The 26,645-nt window shown below is 40.4% G+C and overlaps 4 protein-coding genes and 1 long non-coding RNA gene across 6 annotated transcripts in view; 2 read left to right on the top strand and 3 right to left on the bottom strand.

Moving 5' to 3' along the window:
• snx19b (sorting nexin 19b) overlaps positions 1-2,742 on the bottom strand; it is a gene marked incomplete at its 5' end in the record, with an annotated part of 31,060 nt that extends 28,318 nt beyond the window's left edge. Inside the window, 3 exons of the mRNA XM_061073551.1 lie at positions 116-310; positions 467-753; positions 2,688-2,742. Coding sequence (XP_060929534.1) covers positions 116-310; positions 467-753; positions 2,688-2,742 — 537 coding nt within the window. The remainder of the gene's footprint in view (positions 1-115; positions 311-466; positions 754-2,687) is intronic.
• A 1,586-nt stretch (positions 2,743-4,328) lies between these two features.
• il4i1 (interleukin 4 induced 1) lies at positions 4,329-9,643 on the top strand. The gene is made up of 8 exons (XM_061073618.1): positions 4,329-4,373; positions 4,546-4,651; positions 5,471-5,685; positions 7,069-7,181; positions 7,253-7,454; positions 7,737-7,805; positions 7,907-8,043; positions 8,875-9,643. Exons 1-8 carry the CDS (start codon positions 4,329-4,331, stop codon positions 9,641-9,643), a joined length of 1,656 nt encoding a protein of 551 aa, XP_060929601.1.
• A 924-nt stretch (positions 9,644-10,567) lies between these two features.
• Positions 10,568-14,036, bottom strand: timm8b (translocase of inner mitochondrial membrane 8 homolog B (yeast)). Its single transcript, XM_061073178.1, has 2 exons — positions 13,849-14,036; positions 10,568-11,302 (listed from the first exon to the last, which is right to left on the bottom strand). The coding sequence occupies exons 1-2, from the start codon at positions 13,948-13,950 to the stop codon at positions 11,135-11,137; spliced, it is 270 nt and encodes an 89-aa protein (XP_060929161.1). The 5' UTR covers positions 13,951-14,036; the 3' UTR covers positions 10,568-11,134.
• A 270-nt stretch (positions 14,037-14,306) lies between these two features.
• Positions 14,307-17,680, bottom strand: LOC133003382 (uncharacterized). Of its 2 annotated transcripts, none has more exons than XR_009678279.1 (4): positions 17,484-17,680; positions 17,109-17,301; positions 16,204-16,326; positions 14,307-14,990 (listed from the first exon to the last, which is right to left on the bottom strand). It is a non-coding gene; the product is annotated as an uncharacterized LOC133003382 (long non-coding RNA). The 2 variants fall into 2 exon arrangements; XR_009678280.1 differs by having other exon boundaries at positions 16,226-16,326.
• On the top strand, positions 16,264-24,910 carry sdhdb (succinate dehydrogenase complex, subunit D, integral membrane protein b). The gene is made up of 4 exons (XM_061073100.1): positions 16,264-16,350; positions 17,198-17,308; positions 20,629-20,779; positions 23,169-24,910. The coding sequence occupies exons 1-4, from the start codon at positions 16,302-16,304 to the stop codon at positions 23,332-23,334; spliced, it is 477 nt and encodes a 158-aa protein (XP_060929083.1). The 5' UTR covers positions 16,264-16,301; the 3' UTR covers positions 23,335-24,910.
• Positions 24,911-26,645: the final 1,735 nt, after the last annotated feature.

Raw genomic sequence — 26,645 nt, 5'->3', positions numbered from 1 at the left:
AACTGTAAATGTAAACTTATTGTTTTGTCGATAATATTAACAAGAGCTATTACAGGCCATATGACATAAAAAGAATGCAAAAGCTGCCAACACAGGGGAATTTACATTAACGTACCTTCCTGTCGACATGTTTTGCACGGTTTTTCAGTTCCATGGCCATACAGATCATGGCCTCTTTAACTTCTGTCTCAAAACCAGTCTCAGAGGACACCGTGCAGTACCAGGAGGTGACAAAGTCCCTGATGATTTTCCTCACTGTGTTGTGGATCTCTTGGTCCAAGTGTTGATCAGCCTCCACGGAGGGTGGAACCTGAAATTTGGAAAGGACAAAATGAGAATGACGTGAAGTATAGGAAGCTTATTTCCCCAAAGAGTCTTACGGTTATATGTATCTCAACCATGTATTACCATTTCAATTTTAAATGGTTACAAAGCAAAATACCAGAAAAGTGAGTTCCAAAGTTACCTGCTCCAGTGTGATAAACCTCTCCAGATGAACCACACTGTTGGAATCTAGGACTGCCTGCGAGCCAAGCCAGCCACCAAGCACCACCAGCAGGCTGGTGAACAGACAAAGCAGCCAGATGTTGACCAGCAGGTGGAACAGAACCAGCCACACCAACACCACACCAAAGCCCAGCAAGCTCTTCTGTCCCATCACCTCAGCCATGGCACCCTCCACGGCGTGACTGTCTGGGTTGACACCGTCAGGAAGGAATACGGAGATTATACATGCCACAGCCACATCACACCCTGAAAAATAAAAGCAATTACCCATACATATTAGATCGTGCTCTGTTCAGAGACAGTCTGAAAAACCATTGACATACAAACTATTTGTTTTGTTTCGTGTGTGTATGTGTATGTGTGTGTGTGCGTGTGCATGTGTGCCTGTGAGAGTGTGTCCGTGTGTCTCTTTGGATGCTCAGTTGAGGAAAAACAAACAGCTGTCACTCATGTGCTACTCTCAACAGAGGTGAGAAGGAGCTGAGGTGGCTACTGATGACACTTTGAACGATCGTATATATCTGATGTGCTGTAAGTACAAATGCTGTCTCGTCACCATTTGTTTATCTGTGATGCTACTGATGTGCTTGTGCTCTCTTTAAGCAACCGATGTTTGTGCTAAAGTTGTTGAGTGAAGAGAAACTTTCTGAATTTTGTGAAACGCTGTCTACGACTAAAACTGAATTATTTGAGCCTTCTTGTTAATTCGACAAACGTTCTACATGAAGTTATTTATTTTTTCTTCTCTCTGTACTCAGTAGTGTCAAGGTCAGTTAAAACGTACTACGTCTTCTTTTTTTAAATAAACGACATCTTTGCAAACAGGTTGATGGGCCTGTTTATTTGAATGTAGATCTTGGATTGTAGTGGTCTGTCTGATGGGGTTGCATATAAGCTCCTCTACTGAGGTCCTCTGTGTGTGACTCCCAGGTGAGAGCCTCTGGTTAATGCAGGTCTTCGCCATCTATCTGTGACGTGAAATGATTTCCACAAAGTCACCTAAAGTTAAAGTGTGTGTCCTGCTCAGTCAGCCCTTAAGTGTCTATGGAGCGGGGAAGAAAGATTCGATCCTAAGAGGTCCCTTGGATCACACATGTTAATCAGTGGTTTAAACAGAGGCATCGGCCCTTTGACCGGTGATCAGCAGAAGACTAATTGTAACAGCATGATTCTTGCTGTTCTGGGTCTGTACCCTCATGGTTGAATGCACTTACTGTGAGTCACTTTGGATAAACGCGTCAATTCAATGATATGTAAAGTAATATGTAATGTAATGATTTACCAGATCTTTAACCATCTCATTTAACTACTGAAGTGTGACAATCTATGTAACTGGAGTTATGGTGTTATGGCTGCTTCATGTCACTGCCTGTGGTAGAGACGTGGACATGTCACTGTAGAAGAAGCCATGGTGTAAATAACAGTATTAAAAACGATTCATTTTCATTCATAAAGCTGCGAGCATGTTTATGCTAGCAGCTAACGTCGGTATCACGATGTCTGACCAATGCTTACTGGTTTTACTGGTGACTCAGCCAGTGTTCAGTTGAATCACAGCTGTCACATTTGTCTTTATCCGTGATAAGGACCCCAAACAGCTTGGGGGGATGATGAGCTAAAGTTAGCTGCACACAAACGTGTTTGCTCTGCAGCAAAACCCGCAGAGAAATATGACAGTTCACAAGTAAGTTGTTACGTGACAAACATCCGCTTTTAAACCTCATGTAGTTTACTGAGCCCTTCACAAACAACCTCTTGACATTTGGGAAACAGGTTAATCCACACCGACCAAGACAATGTCCACTTCATGTGCTATTGACTGTGTAAGACCTACTCATTTACATGAGGTCTATTAGACGAGGGAAGGGACTAGGTGTCAAAGGCGGAGTCGAAGTATTAGAGACATAAGAGTTTCTTTCTCTGTCAAGTATTTTCCCGAAGTGAAGCCAAGACGCTGTCGACTTGTCAGAAGTCTGTGATAATGTCATGTGTTTCGTTATAATCATCCAAAGCGCATAACAACCTTAAATTGTGTAGTTTGTGGCCTAAACCTGGTCGCATTAGAATCTGACTCGTTAGCTAACAACAGCACCGTGACCCTACAGGTCTGAGGACGCTTCACACACACAAACACACACATATTTCAACGAGAAGACCAAAACAACAGAGCTGCGTTTCACCTGCACAGGCTGTCACAGCAGGGGGGGGGGCGTCGAACACTGCGGTCCGCTTTGTTTACTTCCGGTATCGCGACGTAACTTCGAGCGTCGGCACGGCGCGCTCACGTGGTCCCGAGTGGTTTGTGAGAACCGCGGTCACGCCAAAAGCGCCAGACGCAGCTTGAAAAACCAATGCGCGTCTATCTGCGGTGTTACGGTACAGGTCCTTGGAGCTGCATACATTCACTTTTAAAATGAAATGTAATATTCTTTATATACATGCATGTATTTCTGAGAAAATTAAAGGGAAAGTCGGCTGAATTTTCTTTAATAACTTAAAATATATATCGGTGACAAATCATTTTGAAGTGTGTGTGTTTGTGTGTGTGTGTGTGTGTGTGTGTGTGTGTGTGTGTGTGTGTGTGTGTGTGTGTGTGTGTGCGTGCGTGCGTGCGTGTGTGCGTGCGTGCGCGTGTGCGCGTGTGCGTGTGTGCGTGTGTGTGTGTGTGTTACTGCTCTGTGGTACTGCTACTGAAGTAAAGTCTCCTGAAACTTGACATGCAGACAGTGGGGGTCATGTATATATATATATATATATTTATTACCTGCACTCATCAGACCCTGTGAGCTGACTGTAGCTCAGACCCCTGTCTCTTTCCTCAGGCCGTTGTGAGAGCAGCAGCTTAACGCACATTATTCATTACCATGGATGGTTTCACTCCACAAGCCCCATCGGTTCAGTCAACTCAGTCTTTTCCCCCGTTTGCTGACAAAATGTGAAATTAAAACCTGCGCAATACCAGCATCATATTCAGTTTCACACCATTCCTATACTGCTTGATAGTTTTGCAGCCTGTGACATAGTCTCACCTGCTGATCAGGTGAAGGATTCCCACTTTCCACTGAACCAGAAACTGTTGCACTTCAAACCAGGCTGTGGCATAAGTCAGCAGAGTATTGGAAGTCCAGACACTTCATGCTCCTTATGGTTTTTGACATGTCTTTCAATTAAATAAAATTGTGTGTTTTTGCTTTATTTCTTTCACTTTCCTTTCCTACAGAAGTGTTTATTCAGAATTTAGCTATGAATATGAATCACCACCATACAGCCCCTGATATTGTCAGGAAAATTTAACTTTACTCCTTTTTGACCATCCTGCTTTTGCATTGATTTACTGCAGCATCTGAAAGCTGTGCTTTTACCTGTTGGACACAGACTGGGGTGGGTTAGTAGAACGTCTTTGTTATGGCATTACAGATGATATGACATTAAATTAAAACAACTGAAAAAATGTACTGCTGTTGAGTGTAGAACAATTCATGGGATGTATTGCAGCTTTAAATTTGAACTAGGCATTTTTTTTCGATACCACTGACTTTCAGGTCAGATATTGAAATGAATGAAGATGGAGGAAATGAGGTATGCAGATGACTAGTAGAAGCTCACTAATCTGATTTGTTCAGTATGATTGACTCTGGAGCCGGTGTGGGAAAATATTTCCAGACTCAAGTCTCGAGGAGCCACACAGTCCCCTCATTAAGATGACGTTGTGTGCAATTTCACACATACCACGCGTCCAGGTTTTGCAGGTTGCTTCCATATAGGGGGACGCAGCATTAGAAGTGAAGCTTTATCAAGGACTTGCTCATTTCTCCTCAGTCATGCAGAGGTTTATGATGACGTACGAGAATTTACCATTGATAAAGGTGAGTGGAATGTGGCCTGAGAGAAATCTCATTTCTCGTTCACCTCTGCATGTGCTGCTCGTTTTAAATCTGATTTAATGTATGTGTGTCCGAGTTTATTTAGATCAGGTGGATATTCAAGTTTTACTTGTTAATCATCCACTTAACTTATTCAATTCTGTGTCTTTGGTAGGTGTCGTTTCCCTCTTATAGTGTCAGGAGCAGCAGCACTGGGAACAAGTCTAGACGTTGGAGTTCCATCCTCAAGATGATCCCTCCCATGGCACTGTGTACATTCTGTGAGTATTAAAATGTAAAGACACAATACATTCATTTAATAGTTACATTTGGTGCAATACTTCAATGTCTCTGGTAAAAATATTTCAATGTATACCATTTACTTTTGTGCAATAGCAGCTATGCAATCAGAACTGCATAGCTGATTGTATATATTTTTGTATGTAATTGATATTTTCATATTTTGTGAATGTATTTATTAACAGTTTTTTGCTGCTCTTTTATTTTGCCTGCTTTTCTTGTCAAATCAGACAAGAATTATAATTTAATGTAGTAATAATAATAATAAGTATTATTATAATAACTTTATTTGTACAGCTCTGATCTAATTATTGTTACAAAGTGCTTCACAAAAAAAAATCATGGCAAAAAGTAGAATGAATTAATAAAAGGTATTTAGTTATGTTCAAATTTAAGTGCAAAATCATAACATAATAAGGTCAAGACCTGAAAAATTGATAGAGAAACCTAACAGTTACAACCAGGAGCAAGCACTTTAGCATATCTGTCTAAAATCCCAATGCAGCTATTGGAATTTCATAAATTATGAAACGTCTCTGTCGAGTCTAAGTGAAAAATCTAAATAAGCATTACAGTATAAGTGAATTAGTGCAAAACGCAATATGACCACAACATTTATGTGAAGACAGTCATTTTTCATGTGTTGTACTTAGAGGCGAGAGACATGACTACGATTGTAAGCTGAGCAGGTTTCAGTTTGAGTGGTCAGAAGTCTGAATAGCCCCTCACTTCTCCATATTCACCTCGTGATGCTTTGAATTAATCCCCCTTGATGAATTGGTACTTTCTGTCTCCGTCAGTTCCTCTGGTTCTAGTGGGGGTTGTGGTGATTGCTGTGAGTGGGATCACTGGAGACCCTCTGAACGACTGCCTCACAGACGGAGACTACAGTGAGCTTCTCGACATGGTGAACAAAGGTCTCCCCACCACAAAGACGTCCAGTCATGTGGCCATCATCGGTGCCGGCATTGCAGGACTCACGGCTGCAAAGTATTTAGAAGATGCTGGCCATCAGGTAAAATGTGTGATGGTGATGAAAGAATGACCTGAACTGGAAAACATTGTGATCAAACCTTGAGTCAACCTCTTGATCTATCTGTGTGTTTGTGTGTGTGTGTGTGTGTGTGTGTGTGTGTGTGTGTGTGTGTGTGTGTGTGTGTGTGTGTGTGTGTGTGTGTACTGTGTGAGACAAAGATTTGTGAGTACCATTCCTAGCATACAACTTACAGAGTGAGAACATTTTGGGAAAGTGACGATATTTCTGACTCACTTTTAATGGACTGTTTCATGGTCAGGGGTTGTCAGGTGCTGGGGGACGCATTATGCAAACGAGTGTCCTCACTAAGTTAGATGTAAACACATGTTTGTGTGTGCATCCAATGGTATTTTTCCACAGGTGTTGAAGTGTTGTCCCGCTCAACTATATGTGATGATAAGATTTTAACTTTAACTGTCTTCTTGTTTTGCTCTTATCTTTTCTTACTTGTTCTTACCTGTTGCTTGTTTTGTTCTTACCATTTGTGGCCTGTTACGGTGGCTGTGGATGAGCGGGTAGAGCAGTTGTCCTTTAACCAGAAGGTTGATGGTTTGATCCCAGTCTTCCATATATGCATGAGTGTCCTTGGGCAAGATACACAGAAAAATTGCTGCCCATAGGTGCACTGTATGAACAGATGGGTGAATGGCAACAGCTTGTAATGTAAAGCATTTTGAGTCATCAAGACTAGAAAAAAGGTTTCTATAAATACAGACCGTTTCCAAGGCCATTTAGAATCTATTCAGTGTAAATGCTTCAGGAAGTTTTTAAGATAGGCAGAATTGTCCGCAGAGGTCACCCCTGCTTTAAAACAAACATAACGAGGTAAAATCTAGTAAAAACACTAAATAAAACAGTTTCACATTAAAAAGATGCATTTATGAGGTGTTCTACGCTGGACGTCTAGGAAGGCTGTCAGCCAATCTGCTGCTAACATGTGCTCAACTTGTTTCTCTGATAACTTACAATCCAGTTGTCCAACGACTAAAGTCCCTCATTCAGTTGAAATAGACAAATAAAATCAATTAAGATATAAATAGTGCATTACAAAAATGTGGAATATAGTCCATTTTGACTACTTCTACTTATTTTGACCATTTAACACCATTGACGAGCAAATAAATGAAACCGATCCCGCGGTTAAAATGACGTCCAAAATGACGAATGCTGGGACTTGGCAGAGGTCTGTGCTCTGAACACCATTGTTGTTTGTCTGGTGAATTTTGATTGGAGAACGTCAGGATATTTGATTCTCTTGAAATGCACAGGTTGTATTTTAATGCCCATTAATTCCTTGAATCCTTGAAATTATTGTATGCTGTGTGTTTAACATGATGATCCTGTGTCCCCATGGACAACAAGGTGACCATAATAGAAGCGAGTGACCGTATCGGAGGACGTGTGGAGACCTTCAGGAACAGAAGAGAGGGCTGGTATGCAGAATTAGGTCCCATGAGGATCCCCAACTTTCATAGGTGAGGGTGTGACTCAAGTACAATATTTGAGTACAGTGAAAAGCTTTATATAATCAGTATATATCCCACAGGATCCTGCTTTCCTTTGTCTCCAAATTATCAATTTCCCTCAACCGCTTCATCCAAGAAGACATCAACACCTACTATCTGATAAATGGAGTGCTAGAGAAAACCCATGATGTGAAAAGTAACCCTGGTTTGCTGAACTATAGCCTGAGCGAAAACGAGAGGGGGAAGTCAGCCGCTCAAATCTTCAGTGAGGCACTGTGGAAGGTTTGTTTACTTTCCCCTCAGAATAATTCATAATGTTTGCAGGTTGTTAGAATGATCACCAACAGTATCATTGACACACTACATTAACACAACAACCAAACAGCCACATAAACAAACAAAACAGCTCATCTCATTAAATTAAAGTACAAACAGATATTAGGCAAAGCACATTTTTTTATGTAAAACATTTTATGTTCTTTTTTTTCAATGAAAAGTGCTATACAAATAAAGTCTGACTGATAAAGACTGACTTAAAGACCTTCTTTCTTTGTATGTGCACAGGTGAGGGATGACCTAAAGAACTCTGGCTGCAGTGCCATGCTGGCTAAATATGATTCCTACACAGTGATGGTAACAGTTTGTGGATTTTGAAATTGTCCCACAGGCCATAGTTTGAATTTGAATGAAAGCCTTCACCACCTGAAAAACATTTTCCATTCGACTGCACACAGGACTATCTGGTGAAGGAGGCCAAAGTGAGCCGCGGTGCCATGAGGATGATTGGGGACATCCTGAATGAAAACAGCCTCTTCCACTCATCACTGCTGGAGACGCTGTTCATACAGACAGACATCAATGACAACACTGAGTGAGAAACATTCAATTGATCCGTTGTATTATGCGTCTGGCAACACACATGGAGTGCATAATTTTTCAGTCGGATTTGAATATACAGCATATTGTGCAAAGCATATTTTTCAATTCAACAAGCAACGATAACACAAACTCTCCTGCCTGTAGCTTTAAGTCACCTTTAATGTTAACTTTCTGTAACACCCAGGGGGAACCAACGCAAAAGAAGAACCTCAAAGAGGATGTTCATGCAGAGATTACCCAGTTTTAGTGATTTTGTAGAAAAACAAGGTCCCAGATGTATAGGCAGGGGTGAGGCACAGAGAGCAGGCAAGCAACGCTCCAAAAACAGCTGTCAATAACATTTCCCATCTTTTTATAATATCAAAAGTCAAAACTGAACTAAGCAGAAAAATGAACACACAGGTGATATACGAACGACCTAAACAGACAAACAACTGTTATATATAAATAATTTGACGTGTATGTTGACTTTTTAGTTTGGTCCATGTCGGATCATGAGTCAATGTCTGTCTGAATTACTCTGCTTGTCATTGTGTAGTGTACACTAGTTAGGTTTGTGTGAGAAGAGTCAGAGCTGCACACAGGCTGGGCTCACTTGCATCTAAGATATGAGGACTATTGAAGGAGGCGAAGATGCAGTGTTACATACAGGCCATTTTAAGGCCATGAAGAGACATTACTCACTGACAAAATCAGCTAAATATGTAACTTTCAGGAAGACAGAGAGAATTTCAGGGGTTTATTCAATGAAACTCTTGACAAGTGAAATTTGAATGATGTAGCCTACTGTGATTACGTTTTTAAATGTGTGTTTTTGTTCCAGGTACTTTGAAGTGACTGATGGCTTTGACCATCTCCCCATGGCTTTCTACCAGATGTTAAATTCCACAGTCCTTCTCAACTCCAAGGTCAAGCTGATCAACCAAACAAGTGGCAACAATGTAACCGTAACATATCAGGATCGGGGTAATTCAGGCTCTCTAACCAACCTGACAGTGGACTACATCCTAGTTACGGCCACAGCCAAGGCCGCCCTCTTCATTGACTTCCAGCCCCCTCTCTCCTGGGACAAGATGGAGGCCCTGCGCTCGATTCATTACACCAGCTCCACCAAGGTGGTGCTCAGCTTCAGGGAACGCTTCTGGGAGAAAGAAGGCATCAGTGGGGGGAAGAGCATCACAGACCGTCCCGCGCGCTTCATCTACTACCCCAGCCACAGCTTCCAGGGCACAGACGCAGGGGCCCTCCTGGCATCTTACACCTGCTCCGACGACTCCACCCTCTTCCAAGGGATGAGTGAGGAGGAGGTGATGGCAGTGGTCCTGGAGGACTTGGTTAAGATGCACGGAGAAGGAATTAGGAACCTGTGGACAGGGGGGCTGGTCAAGAAATGGGGCCTGGATCCTTACAGTCTGGGAGCCTTTGCCCTGTATATGCCCTACCAGCAGGGGCAATACGCCAGGCAATTGTTCCAGAGTGAGGGACGGGTGCACTTTGCAGGAGAACACACAGCGTTGCCTCATGGGTGGATTGAAACTGCCATGAAGTCTGCACTCAGGGCAGCGAAAAATATCAACAGCTTTACACTGTAGCTTTGTTTCTGACTCTTCTTTTTACATATGTTCGAACACATTAACTCACATTCAGAGAAATGAAGAACATCATTTTCTGGAACCTTGGAATCCTGTTTGTTTTTCATCCTACACCCATGCAAAAATATATTCAGTTTACCGAGCTATTAGAAAATAAAAGCAGTAAATTTAATGTCAACTGGAGGCAGAATATTGTCAATATAGCTTATAAAGTGACTTGAACAATTCATTAGCTGTCAAGATAGATAATTTCATGTTGATCGACCAATCGGTTAATTGTCTGATCAATTCAATGCCTGATACTTGGGAGATGGTGAAGAGCAGCATCAGAAGATAATTATATGTCTCTACACCAACCCCTATCAAGTCTTTAATTTCTGTATTTCATTATTGTTATTATAATTATTATTGTTATAATTTCAGTTCAGCTGGTTTGTATTTCAGGTATTTAAATTTACTCTTTGGTTCAAGAAAAAAAAAGTCTGCATGAAGTTATTGATTTAAATGTTATTTGGGTGTCAGAGGTCTGACAAAGGTGTTACAAAAGAAAACAATGTACTCAAGTATCAATGAAAAACATTCTCCTAAAATATATTGATATAACTGGAACATCCATTAGACCAACATTAGGCCCCAGACTGGCATTTTGTTGGGGAATTCTCCCAGGGCCCATGTGGAGTGGTTTAATACTGATACAAGAATACACTTATACATTCATGTTAAAATATTGTCTGTTGCATGTCGAGGGAAATAACACCATGTACAGACATCAGCCACTGCCAGCTTTAACAGAAAGATTAATTTTTAACAAAGACTGACAAGGCCAATATATAGATATATATGTGTGTTCATCCATTCATAATATTGCCCCCCACCCCTTTGGCCAATCAGTACGTTTTCAAACAAAGAGACAACAGACTGATGTCATGAGGATTTTTTTGTTCTAATTTATTATGGTACATTTATTTTCATTTTGATTGTGTCAGGATACATTTACTTGCACAGAGGAGAATGTTTTTCAAATACATTTTACTAAGACATTGACCTTGATTGGGAGCTTTCAGTTGTTTCAAATAAATATATGATATGAGTCTGTTATTAATCAAAGCTGTCCTTGATATTCGTGTGGCCATGCTTCAATAAATTGTCATCTTCCCTCCTGTTTCTCAGATAGATGATTTTTTCACTGGTGTGACACTAAAACAGACAAATAAAAAGAAGTCACTGTAACCCAAGATATTCCATCCACATGCTGGTGAATGAACACTGCCGAGGGGAAGGTGCGTGTCCCACATTTTGTTAAGTAGACTAAGGATCACAGTGTCAGTTCACTAAGGTCACGTTGCACGACTCTTTGTGGACCCTTCAAGCACCATCAGTCTAAACAGTAAGTCATAAAAACCACGTCCTCTTCACATTATCTTCCATCACTGTGTTGGGAAAACTTTATTTCTGTCTTAATATAGTCCTGTTGGCATCTGTGGTCCATCATTAATGAGCGCCCTTCTGCACCATCTGTGTGAAGCGGTTGGTTATGGTCAGGGTGGTGTCGATGAATCGCTCGACGCAGCTCACCAGGCACGTCTCCGTCCTGTAGTCCAGCTTCGAGCCCGGACTCTCCATACACTTATCCCAGCATATGTCAGTGAAGCTGTGCACCTGGAATCGAGAGGAGTAGAATATAGCGGATTAACAGAAGTATAGGGATAATAATTCATGAGGATGGACAGATCACAGAAAGACATTTTAGTTGGATTATCAGTAGGTGGTTACTGACAGGATCCAAAGCTAGACTGGGGATGGCTGAAAAAAAAAGGCGAAAGAAATCATAAGCAATTAAGGTGTAACAAAACCAAACATTATTTTCCTTTAGTCCTAAAAATCTAGTTAGTAAAGATTTGTGATTAAGATAATGAGTAGAGGTGTTTGTCATTAGTCTTTAAGTTCTTCTCCAGGTATCAATTAAAGCCTTAAAACCCATCTCTGTTCCTAAAAATCCTATATTTACAATTACAATATACATTCCTTCATGGCCTGAAAATAGCCAATAGGGTAGTTTATACTAGCTGTTCCAATCCTTGCATTTGATGGCCCAATAGAAGTTAAGAGTAATTTAGGCTGGTGGTGAAACTTTCTCAAATTGGCATTGATTAAAGACGTCCCCTTCTTTCCTTAGAGGGGAAAAAAACCTGAGCCATAACACTTTTGTTTCCGTTTCCCCCTCTTCTTCACTTTTTTCCAGCAGTGTTGAATATTTCTTAGAGGTTATTTATAAAGAGAAAATTGCACGGAGTCTCTGTACCTCAGGTACGAGTAGAAACGGGAAACCAGTAGTGTTGTCGTCACAGTTGGCCGACGCCATGAACAAGCCATCAAGTATAACCGCAAACTTACATGCAACACATTTGACTTAGTATTTGCAGATCTATAAAGATGCAAATTAGCACGACCTCTGTCTTCGCCCACCCCTGCAGCTCTTACCCTTCACAGCAAACACACAAACCTCTGCACGTTTCTACACAATGACACAGGACTAATTCAGGCACATGTGTTGGAACAGACTCTAATGACAATGAAGAAAAATAAATTGTAAAAAACTTGAAAGGTGCCATATAAATAAATTATATTATACTGTGTATATATTATTATTATTATTATTATTTTGTAAAGGCTTTCCTGCAAGTGTCTTGTATCAGAATGGTAATGTATTGTATGTGTCACTCCCTACAACATTAGCTTGACTATGTTATCAAACAGCAAACAATGTGTTGCCAACGTAAGATTGCATAAGTTTGAGAACTTGATCTTCACTGGAGGGGGTCTTTGTCTCTCCCTTGGGTCTTTTCCTTATGTGCTGGTCCCTTTCAGTAAAGATCATGGTAATATACAGTATGTGTTTATAGTGAACCAGCATCTGATCATTGGCTGTGAGATTGTGGCGACAGAATCAAAGCTAAGTCAACTGGAAACCTGCAGGTGTTTATGAGCAGTTGATATTTGTTACACATGTAATGGGACACACTGGCCAAATCCCAGTTACGTTGGCACAGTGATTAATGCCAGTGCAGCTGTGGAATGTAATGATGCCTTCCAAATAGCTCTGCATGCAAATACTGAGGCCAACAAACACCGGCATCTGTATTATCTATTTCTACTATGATAATTGAGATGTTACAGAGCATATTCTGATATGAATCATGACAACAGTGTGTCCAACAACTTGTTTATAATCAAACCCAAGGTGTCACAAAGCTGTGGGTAATTGCTGTATGTCGATGTTGCAAAATGGGTTGGGTAAGGTTAGTGAAAAAACCCTCCAATAGGACGTTATGATGCAATTAAGATGAATACATTACCTATATAACATAACTACGGTCATAATACTTCATCATCATATTAGAGCTTATTCAGAGTATGGCCGTATTCTTGTCAAGGTACTCAGAAAATGTTAACTTGACAATGTCTTATTCAGACTTTTGTCTTACTCAGGTTAATATCAGAATGTTGGTGTCCATGTAAACTGTCTCTAAACATCTAAAACATTCTTAATGCAGTAACAAACAAAAACCATGAGCCATGTATTTACACTGTGCCATGCTTGGTCCTTAAATTAAAGGGGCTTGGGCCTGCATCTGAAGTTGTGACAGACACTTATTCTGTAACAATGCAAAGTTATCCTTGTTTGCTAAAGATACTTGTAAATACAACCAAGGTACTGTCAAGTTGCACACAGTTGTCATTGTGGCTGCACTTTGGATATTCTTGATTTAATTTTTAGTTTTGTGATAGCCCTTTTTATCTATACACTATTCTTCTGGATGTGTTTGTGTATGTATTGTGGCTGCATGGGCGCTGTCCGGTGCTGAAAGCTGTGTTTGACCTTTCCTTGTGGTCAATAATGATTTCAAAAAACAGATTTATTTAAAGTAACTGAAACTGACTGTTTTCTTAGCCTCTACAGTCCAGCTCCCCCGTAGCACGGGTACAGCCATGAGGGTGTTATATCATAAACAACAGCTGGAGTATCTTATCACATTCTAACAGCTTATTTCTGCCCAGACTGCAGAGGAATCGCTGAATGTCTCAACAATCCCACCGCAGGAGAGAGGCTCTCAGCCCTGAGATCAACACCGGTGTGTGAGCTCACGTGTTGCGGAACTGGATGCTACAGGACCGGTTCAGGTGAGTCCGGTTATAAGACCAACCTGGGCCTGGAACTGGGCTTTCTGCTGCTCCACCGCGATCATCCGCTGCAGCTCCGACGCCTCCGCCTTCTCCGACGCGTTGAAATTATCGAAATTGTCCATGGCGTCGTTACGCAGCGTAGCTAGGCAGCGGCAGGTCGGTGCTGAGCTCCTGGAGGAAACGTGGTGGACCGAGGTGACCTTCGATTTCTGCGGGTCGGAGCCGGCCGCAATGGATTGTGGGTGAAAAGCACCGATCTACAAGGCATATGGAGCGGCTGTCTAAATGAAAATGAACACAAACTGCGCCCCCTCTGGTCAATGGATGGAGAGCAGGCGGCAGCAGGGAGCACTGACACTCTCCAACACCTGATATTACTGTCAAGTAAATAAAAGATCAAATGTCTCATGGTGTTGGAAGGGGCCTCTGAACAAATATACATACAGAACTATTAAGTGTTTATTTGCAAGGCGGACTGATGACAAAGCTTAATACAAACAGTCAATATCAAGAAATACAATAATCCCACGAGCCATAATCAGTGTGATTCAATTTCAAAACCACTCTCACTATTTTGGAATACATGAATACATCTTGTACACACTATATAAAGCTCTTCTCCTTACTGGTGGTATTTATAATTAGTTAGAATACTTAGTATTTGAAAGGTGCATTAGTGAGTTGGTATACTATCAATCTGAAGTGAAACAGGACTTTTTGCTTGAATTGTTATATGAATTTTATGGTGAAAGTGGTTCACATTATGATATTTTATACAGCTTTCATTTTGTAACTTATTTACACTCTTGATTACAACTGCGACACATTTACGACGTAATATAAACCATCAAGGTTTAGCAAAAGTACAGGATTGGTGTCATTCATATTCTTTTAATACAAATAAATATTTTTGAGCTGCTTACAACAATGTTTCTAATACAGATATGCAGGATTTCACTGGGAAGTGGAAGGGATCAAAATATGAACGTGAGTCTTAATATGAGGCCTGGTGGAAAACTTTGTACATAAATTTAATTTAGTTGTGTTTTCTATCATTCAGGTGTTGTAGACGTTTCATCCCCCCAGGTTTGGCCTCAGCCCCGGATGCCCAGGCCAGGAGACGCCCATGTTTCTGTCACGCAGCCAGAGAGTAGGCAAAAGTCTGTGAAGAGACATAAAAAAAGTGCTGGGGGACTCTCGACAACAAAACAGTATTTCAGGGTCCAGGCAACAAGGCGAGAAATAAACAGTGCTCATCTTCATAAAGTATATCGTAACTATACAAGTGTGTGGGAAATCTGTGAGGTTCCCTTTTAGTTACACGTGTTTACCTACTATTTAATGTCAGAATGGCTGCTGTGTGTATGGAACAGAAGGTGAAAGGTGTCTGAAACGTCAAAACCTAAATCTACAGCCGCCTCGGTCATCTGAGGTCATATTTGGAAGGTTTAAATGACGTCAGAGCAAGCAAGACCGGCATGCATTGCTGCGCTGGCCCGCGCTCATCTGAACCATCCATGTAGTTTATAACTCAGCGTTTTAATGTGACGCCAGAAGTGACACTTACAAAGATGTTTAACGTTTGAGAGAAGTTATCTCCGCTTCAAAATGCATGTGCTCGGGCCCGCTCAGTGCTGCCTTGCTGCCCTACAAATTTTAGAAATTGTATTTTATAGTTGGTACTTTCAAGGGTTGAGCAATCCTGGTTATAATTATTATTATATTTTTTCAGGAAATTTATTTGGATTTTTGTTATTATATACATTTTTTTTAATTTAATTTAAACAATTTTTTTTCTTTACCTACTGCACAGAAGTGGACAGCGCAGTATTAATTTAATTTAATTGTTTAGGGCCCGAGCACAGACAGGCACTGACAGACAGTGAGGCCCTATTGAAATTGTAAGGATTATTATTATTATATATTATAAATTATTCTTACCAAAATTTTCAGAAAATTAGTTGTATTTATTTTCTACTTCCTTTTCTTTTAAATGTCATTTTAACATGTTCTTATGTTACTTCAAATGTGTTCTCTTATATGAATTTATTTTTTATTTTTGTTTTGTTGCATTACGTTTGTACTTTATTATTTTTTGTTTTATTGCATTGCTGTATGGCATGGCTTTTTCTATGATTTGCTATCTTTGCACTTTTATTTAGTAAAGCGACCTGTTTTTTCTTTGTGTTTTAGTCATTTAAAAAAAATGTACTTCTATTTTTCTATTTGTGCATCACCTTGTCACTATGTTTTATAACTATTATTATTTATGTTATTATTATTATTGTTGTTGTTGTTGTTGTTGTTAATGTTATTAGTAGTAGCAGTAGCAGTATCAGCAGTAGTAATATTATTATTAGTAGAAGTTGTAGTACTGTAGCGGCTGTGATCTCTCACACTGAACATCTTTGTCCCGCTGACGACACGTCAACTACATCCGGGTAACCGTGGTGACCTTGGTTGGAGTATCATCATGGCGGCGATCGTCAGGTTGAGTTCTGTGTGTCGCAGAGGAGTGAGACGTGAGTTCTTGTGTGTGTTCCCGGTGTTTGAGTGTTTCTCAGTGTGCGCTGACTCCAGTGAAACTGTGCGTTCGGACAGAGATGACGTGTTACACCTCGGGTGTGTTCGAGACCCCCCAAGTTCACGACTGTAGCGAACAAGATCAAGTCGCCTGTAGTTTAGATTATTAGTGAAAACCACCTCTGTTTGACTCACTAAACCCTCTCATCTGGTGTCATGCAGGGTTTTATAGTTCATGTTTAGACAGTGACGCTCAGTCAGAGGCAGCTGAACTCACTGTGACGTTCGTGCTGTGCGCTAATCACTGCGCACAGCGGTTGTGAATTACAACTTCTCACGCACGTATTGACTAAAACTGTGTGGGAACCATCCTTAAACATGGGACTTCATTCTTAAAATATCAACGTGTACCATGAACATGCAAGTCACCGTTCCCATTCTATGGTTCAGAAAATCAGATTCAGCTTCTAATTGGCTTAATACAGTTCTCCAAAACAGAAAATATCTTCTGATGATGCATTCATGAAATTCATCCTTATAATGTGGTTTACATTTGAACTTGTAAAGCATGCAACTGTGTGAAATAAATTGTATTATTATAGTTGTAGTAAATAGCATTGAACAATAAATATGCCAGGGGTGAAGGTGGAATAGTTTGTATGTATTGTTGCATTTCATTCAGAAAGATTTCAATCACAGACCAGAGTCGGATATGTAAATAATCGTTGGTGTGTTGAGACATGATTAAATAACTTACTTTATATGAATTAAATGTGGTTAAGTGTGAGCTGAATACAGCTGATTCCATGTTAGCTGTAAATGTGACATGTTGTCCTTTCTCCTCAGCTCTGTTGTTCCAAAGCACTCTGTTGTCCAGGCCGCTGGTTGTTCCTCACAGTTACCAGGAGCAGCCCCACCTGCTGACAGCCAGGATCCATGGGTCGCAGGCTCTGTACGGTCAGTGTCATACAGGCAGCATACATACATACAAGCATTGGTATAGCAACAATCAGGCAGTTAAACTTATTTATAGTCAGTCAAATGTATCAGTTGTTTGATTAACTTTTCATGGAAAAAATGCAAAAGAGCTAATCGATCGTCATTTCTCAAAAGAGAGACTTTACTATCTTACCTCATGGCAAATTGAGCTGAATGAGGTTCAGGCTGTTTGGCAACAATAAGCTCTAGAAAAAAAAAGTATATTGGCCTTTTCGCCGTCGTGTTCTAGACTGGAAAAGTAATCGATCAATTCAGAAAAATGTTTGCAGGTTAAAAACTCAAGTCTTTTAGCCTCAGTACTTAGCAAACGGAAGGCGTGGCTCACAGCAGCCTCTGAATAATTCCAGAGATGAATCAGCAGCACAACACAGGTTCACCTCCGACTGACCTGAACTCCGTTATCACTGCAGCATGTTGTAACTTAGCTCTCACTGGTATCAGCGCACAATGCATTGTGTAACTTGTGTGATAGGGATTTGTCCACTCTGTTCTCTGGTTGTACAGCATTTACAGTAGTAGCGCTTGGACCAGGCAGTAAAACAATATTAATAATTATTTAAATATATTTTTTATCAATAGTAATATTACAAAAGTTCAATATGTCAATATAATGCTTATACATTGTGTAGACACAGTTTAGTTTAATTTATATTATACAACATAAATACTAAATATAAAGTGAAATGTTATCTGTATGGGGTGTGGTGGAAACCAGGAATGACTAATATGAAAGTCAAACACAAGTTTAAAGAAAAATGTATCCGAATTCTTTCACATACTTTAAAAGAAAAATTCCCATATTAATACTGAAAAAATATAGCGAGTGAAGAATACATGCTAAAAATACAGAGGAATAATAGAATCTAATAGAGCTCATTTTCATTTGAAAGCAAATATTTAAGACAGCAGAGCATTTTTTCTAATTTCTTTTTGTACATGGAAATTGAAACAGGAACAGAAAGTGAGGACGTTTTACACATTATAGATCAACGAAGATGAAGAAGAGTCTAAAACCACACCCTCAGCAAAAATCTGATTTTAAACTTGCAAGAAATAATAATGTGACATTTATCGAGATACTTATCAATATTGGCTGGTATGGACTTTTTTATCTTAATATCATTTTGGGCTATATCGACCAGTCCTGCACCGATGAATTTGTAAGGGTGTCAAGTGTTGGACAGAAAGCGGTCAGCTCAGCTCAGCAATGCAATAAGAGCAATGTCATAGAGAATATAAAAAAAAAGAGACATTTTAAATCAAGTGAATTCAAAAACCGTAAAAGAGCTCAGTATAAAAGTAACATGTTGCGTGTGTAAGTACCTCTCCAGTTTTTGTGTCTGACAGGACAGCAGCTGGCTCACAGCCCTGTGTGGTTGTGCTCCACATTTAGCACACCAGATGCTACAGTGGTGTCAGTATTTCGACACCGGGTTCATGTCAGGTCAGCAGACCTCACCACTGTGACCCACTGTGAGGTTAGTTACCGTCAGCTTTATCTGTCAAACACCAAAAGTCGGTCACATAGAAGACATTTTGGTTGACTACTACACATTAGAGGATAATCTGACGACTTTAGATCCGATTAGCCTCTTCTGAAAAACATGGTACGATAATCAGCTCCAACAGAAAAACCAGCAAAAGCCAAAGAGAGCAAGCTGACCGGGAAGCATCACAAACCGGATGTTGTGTACTTGTACAGCTGCGACTTAAAACAACATTAAAACTCACCTTAATCCAGATTTTTCTTTTTTTGCTGCAAAACAAAACACACAATATTGGTCCTCCTCCATGTTTGTTTTCCTTTTGAAGTCTCGTCCAATCACGCTCCAGTTCAGAAGGTGTTGATTAATGTGTCTTAAGGTGTTTGTTGTTGCATGGAAAAGTAAGTAACGGAAAGGCAAACTCCTCCACTGGCAATGGGAACAGAGTTAATCGCCTTTTTTAAAAACTGGTTTACCTACGTTTAACAACCTGCGCATACCTGATAATTTAGGTGTAAACCAGGATTTATTTGAGCTTTTTCTTTCACATCTCTCACAATGTGAGCTTTCCCTTTGCCGACCTGTTAAGGTTCTCTTGCTCTGTACACAGAGTTCTTCTCAGTTTTTCTTGTATTAGCTATTTCCACTCTTTATGCAATGGCCCTGATAGATTTTCCTCTCTTTTTAAAATGATCTATCTGCTCTCGTTAATCCTTCTTAACAGCAAACGCAGTATTCACAGGTGAAACCCAAGAGCAGACACTACGAGCTATTTTATGGTTACAATCCATCGAAACGGGAACACATGGGCAACAGGAAACACCTGTCACGTTCCAATATTTTAGGACATGGACAAAAAGAGTGGTTTCAATAAAGTGCTATGTTTAACATCTATACACAGGTGTGTGGATGTGTGTTTTTGTGATTAATTTGTTCTTGTAATTGTGTTGTCTGGCTGTGTCTTACTGTTGTTACATAATAAAGTAGAGTTGTTCAACTTTTTGTGAGACACATTAATTCACACCCTTGTTGAACTTTAGTTATATTACTAAGTGAGGTTTCAAGGTGCAGGCAGGCACATTACGAGAGTCCCTTTTTTGTCTGACACAAAAATATTACAAAATATTACTCAAAGACACATAAGATATAAATGTAGCTCCATGGTGCTGTTTCAGTTTGGGGACGTTGCTCTGGGTCCCTTTATCTCATTATCTGTCTTTGGCTGGCAGCTGCTTCATATTTTGCAGTGCTGACCTGTTCCCTTACAACTCTTTGAGGGTCATCTAGCCAGGTCAAAGGAGGAGTGTCTAAATCTCTTCAAATATCCAGCTCGTTGTTTGTGGTCACAACTGATTTCAACTCAGACTGTAAACATGGAGGACGTGTCTCCTCTTCCTCCCTCCATCCGTAAATGAAGCCTAAGTAGCGAGGCCCCTCAATCACAACGTTTCCCTTTTATAGCATCAAATAACTAATTAAAACCAACATATCTGAAAAAGGATCACTTGGACCTGCATCAGTTTAATAAGATCTACCTTAAATGTTAGATATCATCTTTAAGAGAAACATGTTTGATGTATACTATATTTTTTTACTTTGGTTCATGTCCCTTTCACTAACATGGAAGAGGAACAGTTTAGACTTTATACTGCAGACTGCCACCAGGTGGCGATGGAGATGCATTGGCTTCATTTTTCAGGAGCAGTCCTGTCCTCCACCTTGATACACACTGTGTGGTTTTACCAGGCAAATGATTGTGGATGCTGACCCTTTGCTGTTTCTCTTGCTCCTCAGCCGGCGCTGGCTCCAAAGCCGCCTCCATGCACTGGACAGCAGAGCGAGTGCTGAGCATCCTGCTGCTGGCCATGGGACCCGTGGCCTATTGTAGCCCCGGTCCTGTCATTGACTATTCCCTGGCGGCTGCCCTGACACTGCATGGCCACTGGTAAGATACTTATGAAGGTGTCAGACTCTCTCTAATGGTGCCATATCTTCACCTCTAACCCACAGGTTTCTAATGACAGCGATTCACTTCCTTTTTACATGGTTACTACACAGCAGACATGTTTTACTCTGCTGGTTGGTTAGTGGTTAGGAAAGTCAGACCAGTTAATCTCACAGTTGTAGGGGTCGTTATTTACAGTCAGATACTTAGATACATCAATTTGACCTTCTCGAAGATCATGTTCAATTTTAGGGAAGCACATTTAAAAAAAGAACATCGTTAATCTGATGCTCATTAATTGGCCACTAATCTGTAACCAACAAGAATACCATGTTCTATTTACAGTTGTGAAGTGTCCGTGACACATAAAAAAAAAAACAATTTAACATTTTTAATAACTAGGGTAACATGTGCAAAGGTGTTCTCACATCATCACACACCTGCAGCTGCTGTGACGCGAGGGTCTGCTACAGTCTCACTCGTAGCATCACACGTTTATAATAAAAAGAAATTCCAAAAGCTTTCCTCTGCAGGCTGACAGACCTCAGCGGAACACATGCTCTTATTGCACATGAGGGTTAACAATCACAATATTCATCCCTCATGACCAAGCCCGTCTACCTCAGTCTGGAGCATAGCAGAGCGGACTGGTTTTAACCCACAGACAGCGTGTGCACGGGGTGCAGGTTTAGTCTGGTCTGTTCACTGAGACCGGGGCAGGAGAATACCTGCTCAGATGTAACTAATGTCAAAAACATGATCTTTCAGTTTGAGACTAGGACATTTATGCTTTCACTCAAAAACCCTGGGCTCAGAATTAAATAGCTCCAATTCTGAGACAGAATTTTAAATACGCTTCATAAATAAATGGAGCATTGCCACAAACTTCAGCCTTTGAGACAAGCAGTGACATTGAGTGACACACACAAGCCTCACCTTTCCTGGGAAAAAGCCAACATGGAGGTTGAATTCCTTCATCACATGAGGTCCTCAGGGAAGTGCAGTCCAGTGTGAAATCGTTAATTTGACTCAGTGTCACCTCTGTGATCTTAACACACACACATTGTGATTTAACAGATCAAGAGCATTGGGGTAGAGTCAGATTCCTTTGAAGCCTTCAAAACTCCTTACCTAAAGGTCTCGACCCGGTACTAAGATTTAACGGACACAAGGCTAACTTTGTGCCAGGGTTTTGCTTTTTTTCATCCGCCTCACCGTAGCTGCCTGCGGCTATTAATTCAGCCTTGGTTAGTTTCGTCTGTTAGCAGACTCGAGAAGGTGGCTTTAGCTTAGTGTCACAGCGATGTGCTCCACCATCAGTTACAGTGCAATCAGCATGGCAGGTTAAGGCCAAAGACCAGGCATTACTAGTGATAAGTCTTCTTTAGCCAAGTCTCTCAGGGGCGGGTTGGTGTCTGCAAGGGTCAAGCTTTGACCTCTTTGACCACAACAGATTAGATCAAGACTCCAATGTCTTTAGGCGTCGAAGAAAGCAAAGGTTGTACAACATCTGGGACTGGGGATAAGCAGTGTCTGTGCCTAATAGGATTTTATGGCACTGAGGAATGTTTGAAGTGAGCGGCAGCCTGGTGAATGTGGCCTCAATAGAAGACATGAAGTCATAGTATATAATGTGAAAATGAGAGCTCAAGAATCCTGGTGGTACACTTACTGTACGTGTCTTAGAAACTTCTGATCATTGTTGCTGTTTATAGTTAACATGTAAGTTAGAAGTTATAAATGTCGGTTTCGATACATTTTCGGTTAATTTCCCGGCCCTATTTTAAATGTTTTTTAATTTCAGGGATTGTACTTATTTACTTCAAAAATCAGCAGCGTGTTATTTGCCCAATAGTTGCAAAACTTGGATACAGGTCTGTCACCTTTGACCAAAAATCAAGTTCGAACAAATTAGATTTTTGATGTTTACTTTGACTTTTTGGTTTGGTCCATGTCCAAACCACTAACATAGAAGAGGCAAACAATTCAACAATAAATAAAACAGCTTGTAAACACTCGTCATAAAACTAACTTTATTTAAGTTTTACTACCTTTTCGTCTCTGGATCAATTGCAATGATGAAACATTAAGAACCTGCTCTGTGACTGGCTTCTCCTCTGAAGCCGTTGCAGCTGAGGCTCATGGGTAAAAGAGGGGTTTGTAACACCTAGCTGAAAGGATAAGAACTGGTGGCATTGATATAAACTCATATGATGGTAACATTATCTGGAGACTCCAGACTGACACTGAGGATGTTATGAAGGAAAATTCCAAACGGGAGGACAAGGCTGAAAAACATTGTGAGCAACTCTCAACAGTATTTCTCGTTTCGATTTTTGAATTACTCATTCACTGCTCATCTTTTCTGCACATTGTGTTTGTCTCCTAGGGGCCTGGGGCAGGTGTTGACAGACTACGTTCACGGTGACGCAAAGATCAAGGCCGCCAACGCAGGTCTCTTCCTCCTGTCCACCGTCACCTTCGCCGGCCTCTGCTACTTCAACTACAACGACGTCGGCATCTGCAAAGCCCTCGCCCTGCTCTGGAGCAAATGAATGACTGTGGACTTACGAGGCCGTTTGTAAAAAAAATTCAAGGTGTTCTATGTAAATTCTTATAAATATATATCATGTTGACCATTTTGACAGTGATTGACATGGGTGTAATTGCAATTCATGTCTATCAGTTCGGGCTCTGTCTTTTTATTAAGTTCTTGCACAGCTAAGTCTGGGTAATAATTGGGCAACAGAAATCCATGATCTTTCCTTGCATGTGGGGGATGAGCTTCTCTTTTTGTTCAGTGTCGACTAAATTGAAGTTGTGTTCTCACTAAGCAACATGTCCGGTTATTAAATGTCAAGACCCAATATTCCAAAATACAAGAAATCCAGTATCTTGATCTGCAGATGTTATACTTACCAGGGACATGCATATAATTAGCTTCTCATTTCAGTCGGGTATTTTTATCCAGGTTTGGGTCCTTTTTGTCGCTGACGTCTTAAATGTACTTTCTTTCAAACACTCTGAGTAAACGCTTCAGGAATAACAGGGCAGCACTTACAGATTTAGCCTTTGTTTGTGAGGGACTTAACCCTCCACCCCCCTCTCCTACCATTTATAAACCATTCATAAGGTAAATGTTTCCATTGTTGCAACAGCTTCCTCATCACAGTACAGTTCAGAGCGTACTCCTGTATCTTGTCTGACAGAAGCAAACGCTGTTTGCAGCTTTAAAGTGAGAAGTGTTCCTCAGCCGAGTGGGCAGGGACTGTTTTGTGCAGAGTTGAGTGGATTTGCTTGTAATGGCCGGTTTGTGAAGGTTCATTAATGGTAAGGGAGGCTAGATTTCAAATCCAAGCCATCCAGCAACTCTCAGCCGACCTGTGCATCTCCTGCAGGAGAGAACACTCGTCAGCAAACAGTGTAGAAGCCACAGCAGGGTCTGAATTTAACAGCTGCAAAATGCCGTCCTCTGCCAACCAAGTATCACTCAAGACCTTAACGGTGTCAGTCATATGAATGCCTCTGTAACATATTGACTTGTGTTGTATTTAATGTATGAACTGCAAACTCCTTCCACTGTGTGAGTCAGCAAACTTCAAATGGGGGATAAAAAACAAACCTTTATTTTCACCGCTTGCAAATTATTTACAACCTTTAGGCAAATAGGGCAAAATGTCAATGTAATCTTGGGACATTTACTCAGCATATAATTGCTAGTCCTTGCATGCAGCTATTACCAGCAGTTATTTTTGTGTGGCTGGACTGAGCGGGGTTACAGGTCGGGTTCACGGATTCACTCCTTTGTCACAATGTTCATGCAGTAAATGTTTATGAGCGCTAACGAGTTTGGTGTTGGTCTGTTTGCCTCCATCGTCAATTTGTCATATCTGTTCAGCTGATGTCCTGTCAGATTACACGCACAAAATTGTGAGACGAGTGCACTGCTCCTGCTTCAGTGGAATAAACTTGTCTTCATGGTTTCATTGGTTGTGACATATTATCACTGAGCAGAAATCGACACTCTTTAACAGAAGTATGTATGAAGTATGTATCTGTGGAAAGTCACATCTTCACTTTTACACATTGATGTGGGATGATATTAAAGAACAACATTTAAAGCAACAATCACTTCTGAATACCTGTTTGTTTCAGAAACAATAAACTGCCAGAGGTGAGGGTCAGTGAAGGCAGCCTGTATGAAACTGCTGTGATACCAGATGGAAAGGCAGAAATGAAACGGAGCAATAAGAAGGAAAAGTTAGCTTGGCTGCATCACCTTTACTATTGGTCAGTTCATTATCAAGACCAATGAACTGAAGCCAAAGCTGCTTCTGAGGGTGTGTTCGATGTTACCACGATTTATACGTAATTAGTCACCTCCACCCCTGCCCATTTGTTTGTGAGCAAGATGTCTCAAAAACAACGCAATAGATTTCTATGAATCTTGGTGAAAAGATTTGTTATGGGTCAGGGATAAGAACTCTTTAAATGTTGGTGCGGATCCAGGAATCTCTTTTCAAATTGTTTATCATTGTGAGATTGGGTATTTTTTTCCATATTACTACTCAGAGAATAATTCATTTAGCTTGACATGTCCAAGGGACTGATATTTCTGATTGTGTGCAGATCCAAATAGATATCCAGTTGTAGAGAATTTTAATGTGGCTTCATAAGCAGACTGTTGGACCTTGATGAAGGTATGCACTGTACTGAGTGCCACTGTAGTTATGAATAAAACAACACAAATCATTTGCACCAGTGGGGGAAAAGATCTAAAATAAAAAAGCAATCATGTATAATTAAGTAAAATAATTATGATAAAACAGTGTCTATGAATGCTCAAGTCACATTTCCTTTTAAGGGGATTCAATACGTATTTTTCATATACTGTTTCTTCATATCTATATCATACACATTAAATTCCTCAGACTACTTATTTCTTAATATGTTATTTATTTAATGTTATTAAACACTGGAGTTGCATATGCTTAAGGGTAAGCTAAATGAAAATTCAATTTCTAAAAAATTACAAAAGTTCAGTATTCCCAATGACATTTTGATTTTTTTTACGTTTGAAGAAGTGGTCACCCTTTACTTCCATTCTATTTGATCTGTCTGCAACGCTGTTAACCCCTGAATCTCCAAAAAAGTAAACACATTTTTAAAAAATATATATACATTCGCTCAAGCACTTCACCCGCCTCTCCATCAGCATAGTGGTGAGTAGATAATGATTGAATTTAAATTTTTGGGTGAACTATCCCTTTAAAGCTACTATAACTCTACAGCACACCGTGTGGGAGGCGAGCGACAATGGATCCGTCCTTTGCTGGGAAGCTCCACACAGAGAGAAAAAGCTTTAGGCACAAGCAGGACAGCAGGTTTTTTCACGAAGCAATTTATTTTTAATGATACAAACAAGGTCTGTTTTTTGAGGACTTTTTGAAATCATTCAGTACATTCATATAAAGTAGCCTCACAGGACTCTTCAACGCCATCGGGACCTTTTTTCCGCAAGACTAGTTTTTTCAGAGAGGGATTCCCGTCGACACAAGTGAATCCCAGGAATTTCGAACGGTACACACTGGACTCGAACATGAACTTGTTAGCTGTGAGGTTTGTCAGGTAGAACAAGGCCTTGTGTTCATTATCAATAATTTCCTTTGGGAGAACCTGTAGAAAAAAACAACATTTGAAGCAAACCGGATAAAAGAAAAAGAGAATCTAAGCAGCACAGCATGAACCGTAAAATAAAAGGTTAACACAGTTTACTATGAGTGATATATTTACACATAAACCTGCTGCAGCTTTAACTTTCTCATAATTCATTGCATGTTTATGACTTGGCAGGTCCTCTGTGTTT

The sequence above is a fragment of the Limanda limanda genome, chromosome 6 (genome assembly GCF_963576545.1).
Source record: "Limanda limanda chromosome 6, fLimLim1.1, whole genome shotgun sequence".
NCBI lineage: Eukaryota > Metazoa > Chordata > Actinopteri > Pleuronectiformes > Pleuronectidae > Limanda > Limanda limanda.
This window is presented reverse-complemented; position numbering and strand designations above follow the sequence as displayed.

Bases quoted from the DNA above. Each gene is read 5' to 3' on its own strand.
- il4i1 (XM_061073618.1), top strand. From the start codon at position 4,329: ATGCAGAGGTTTATGATGACGTACGAGAATTTACCATTGATAAAG. The intron at 7,806-7,906 runs GTAACAGTTTGT...GACTGCACACAG, and splicing joins ATGATTCCTACACAGTGATG to GACTATCTGGTGAAGGAGGC. The intron at 8,044-8,874 runs GTGAGAAACATT...TTTTTGTTCCAG, and splicing joins GACATCAATGACAACACTGA to GTACTTTGAAGTGACTGATG.
- timm8b (XM_061073178.1), bottom strand. From the start codon at position 13,950: ATGGACAATTTCGATAATTTCAACGCGTCGGAGAAGGCGGAGGCGTCG. The intron at 11,303-13,848 runs GTTGGTCTTATA...TCTCGATTCCAG, and splicing joins AAGCCCAGTTCCAGGCCCAG to GTGCACAGCTTCACTGACAT.
- sdhdb (XM_061073100.1), top strand. From the start codon at position 16,302: ATGGCGGCGATCGTCAGGTTGAGTTCTGTGTGTCGCAGAGGAGTGAGA. The intron at 16,351-17,197 runs GTGAGTTCTTGT...CTTTCTCCTCAG, and splicing joins GTGTCGCAGAGGAGTGAGAC to CTCTGTTGTTCCAAAGCACT. The intron at 20,780-23,168 runs GTAAGATACTTA...TTTGTCTCCTAG, and splicing joins CTGACACTGCATGGCCACTG to GGGCCTGGGGCAGGTGTTGA.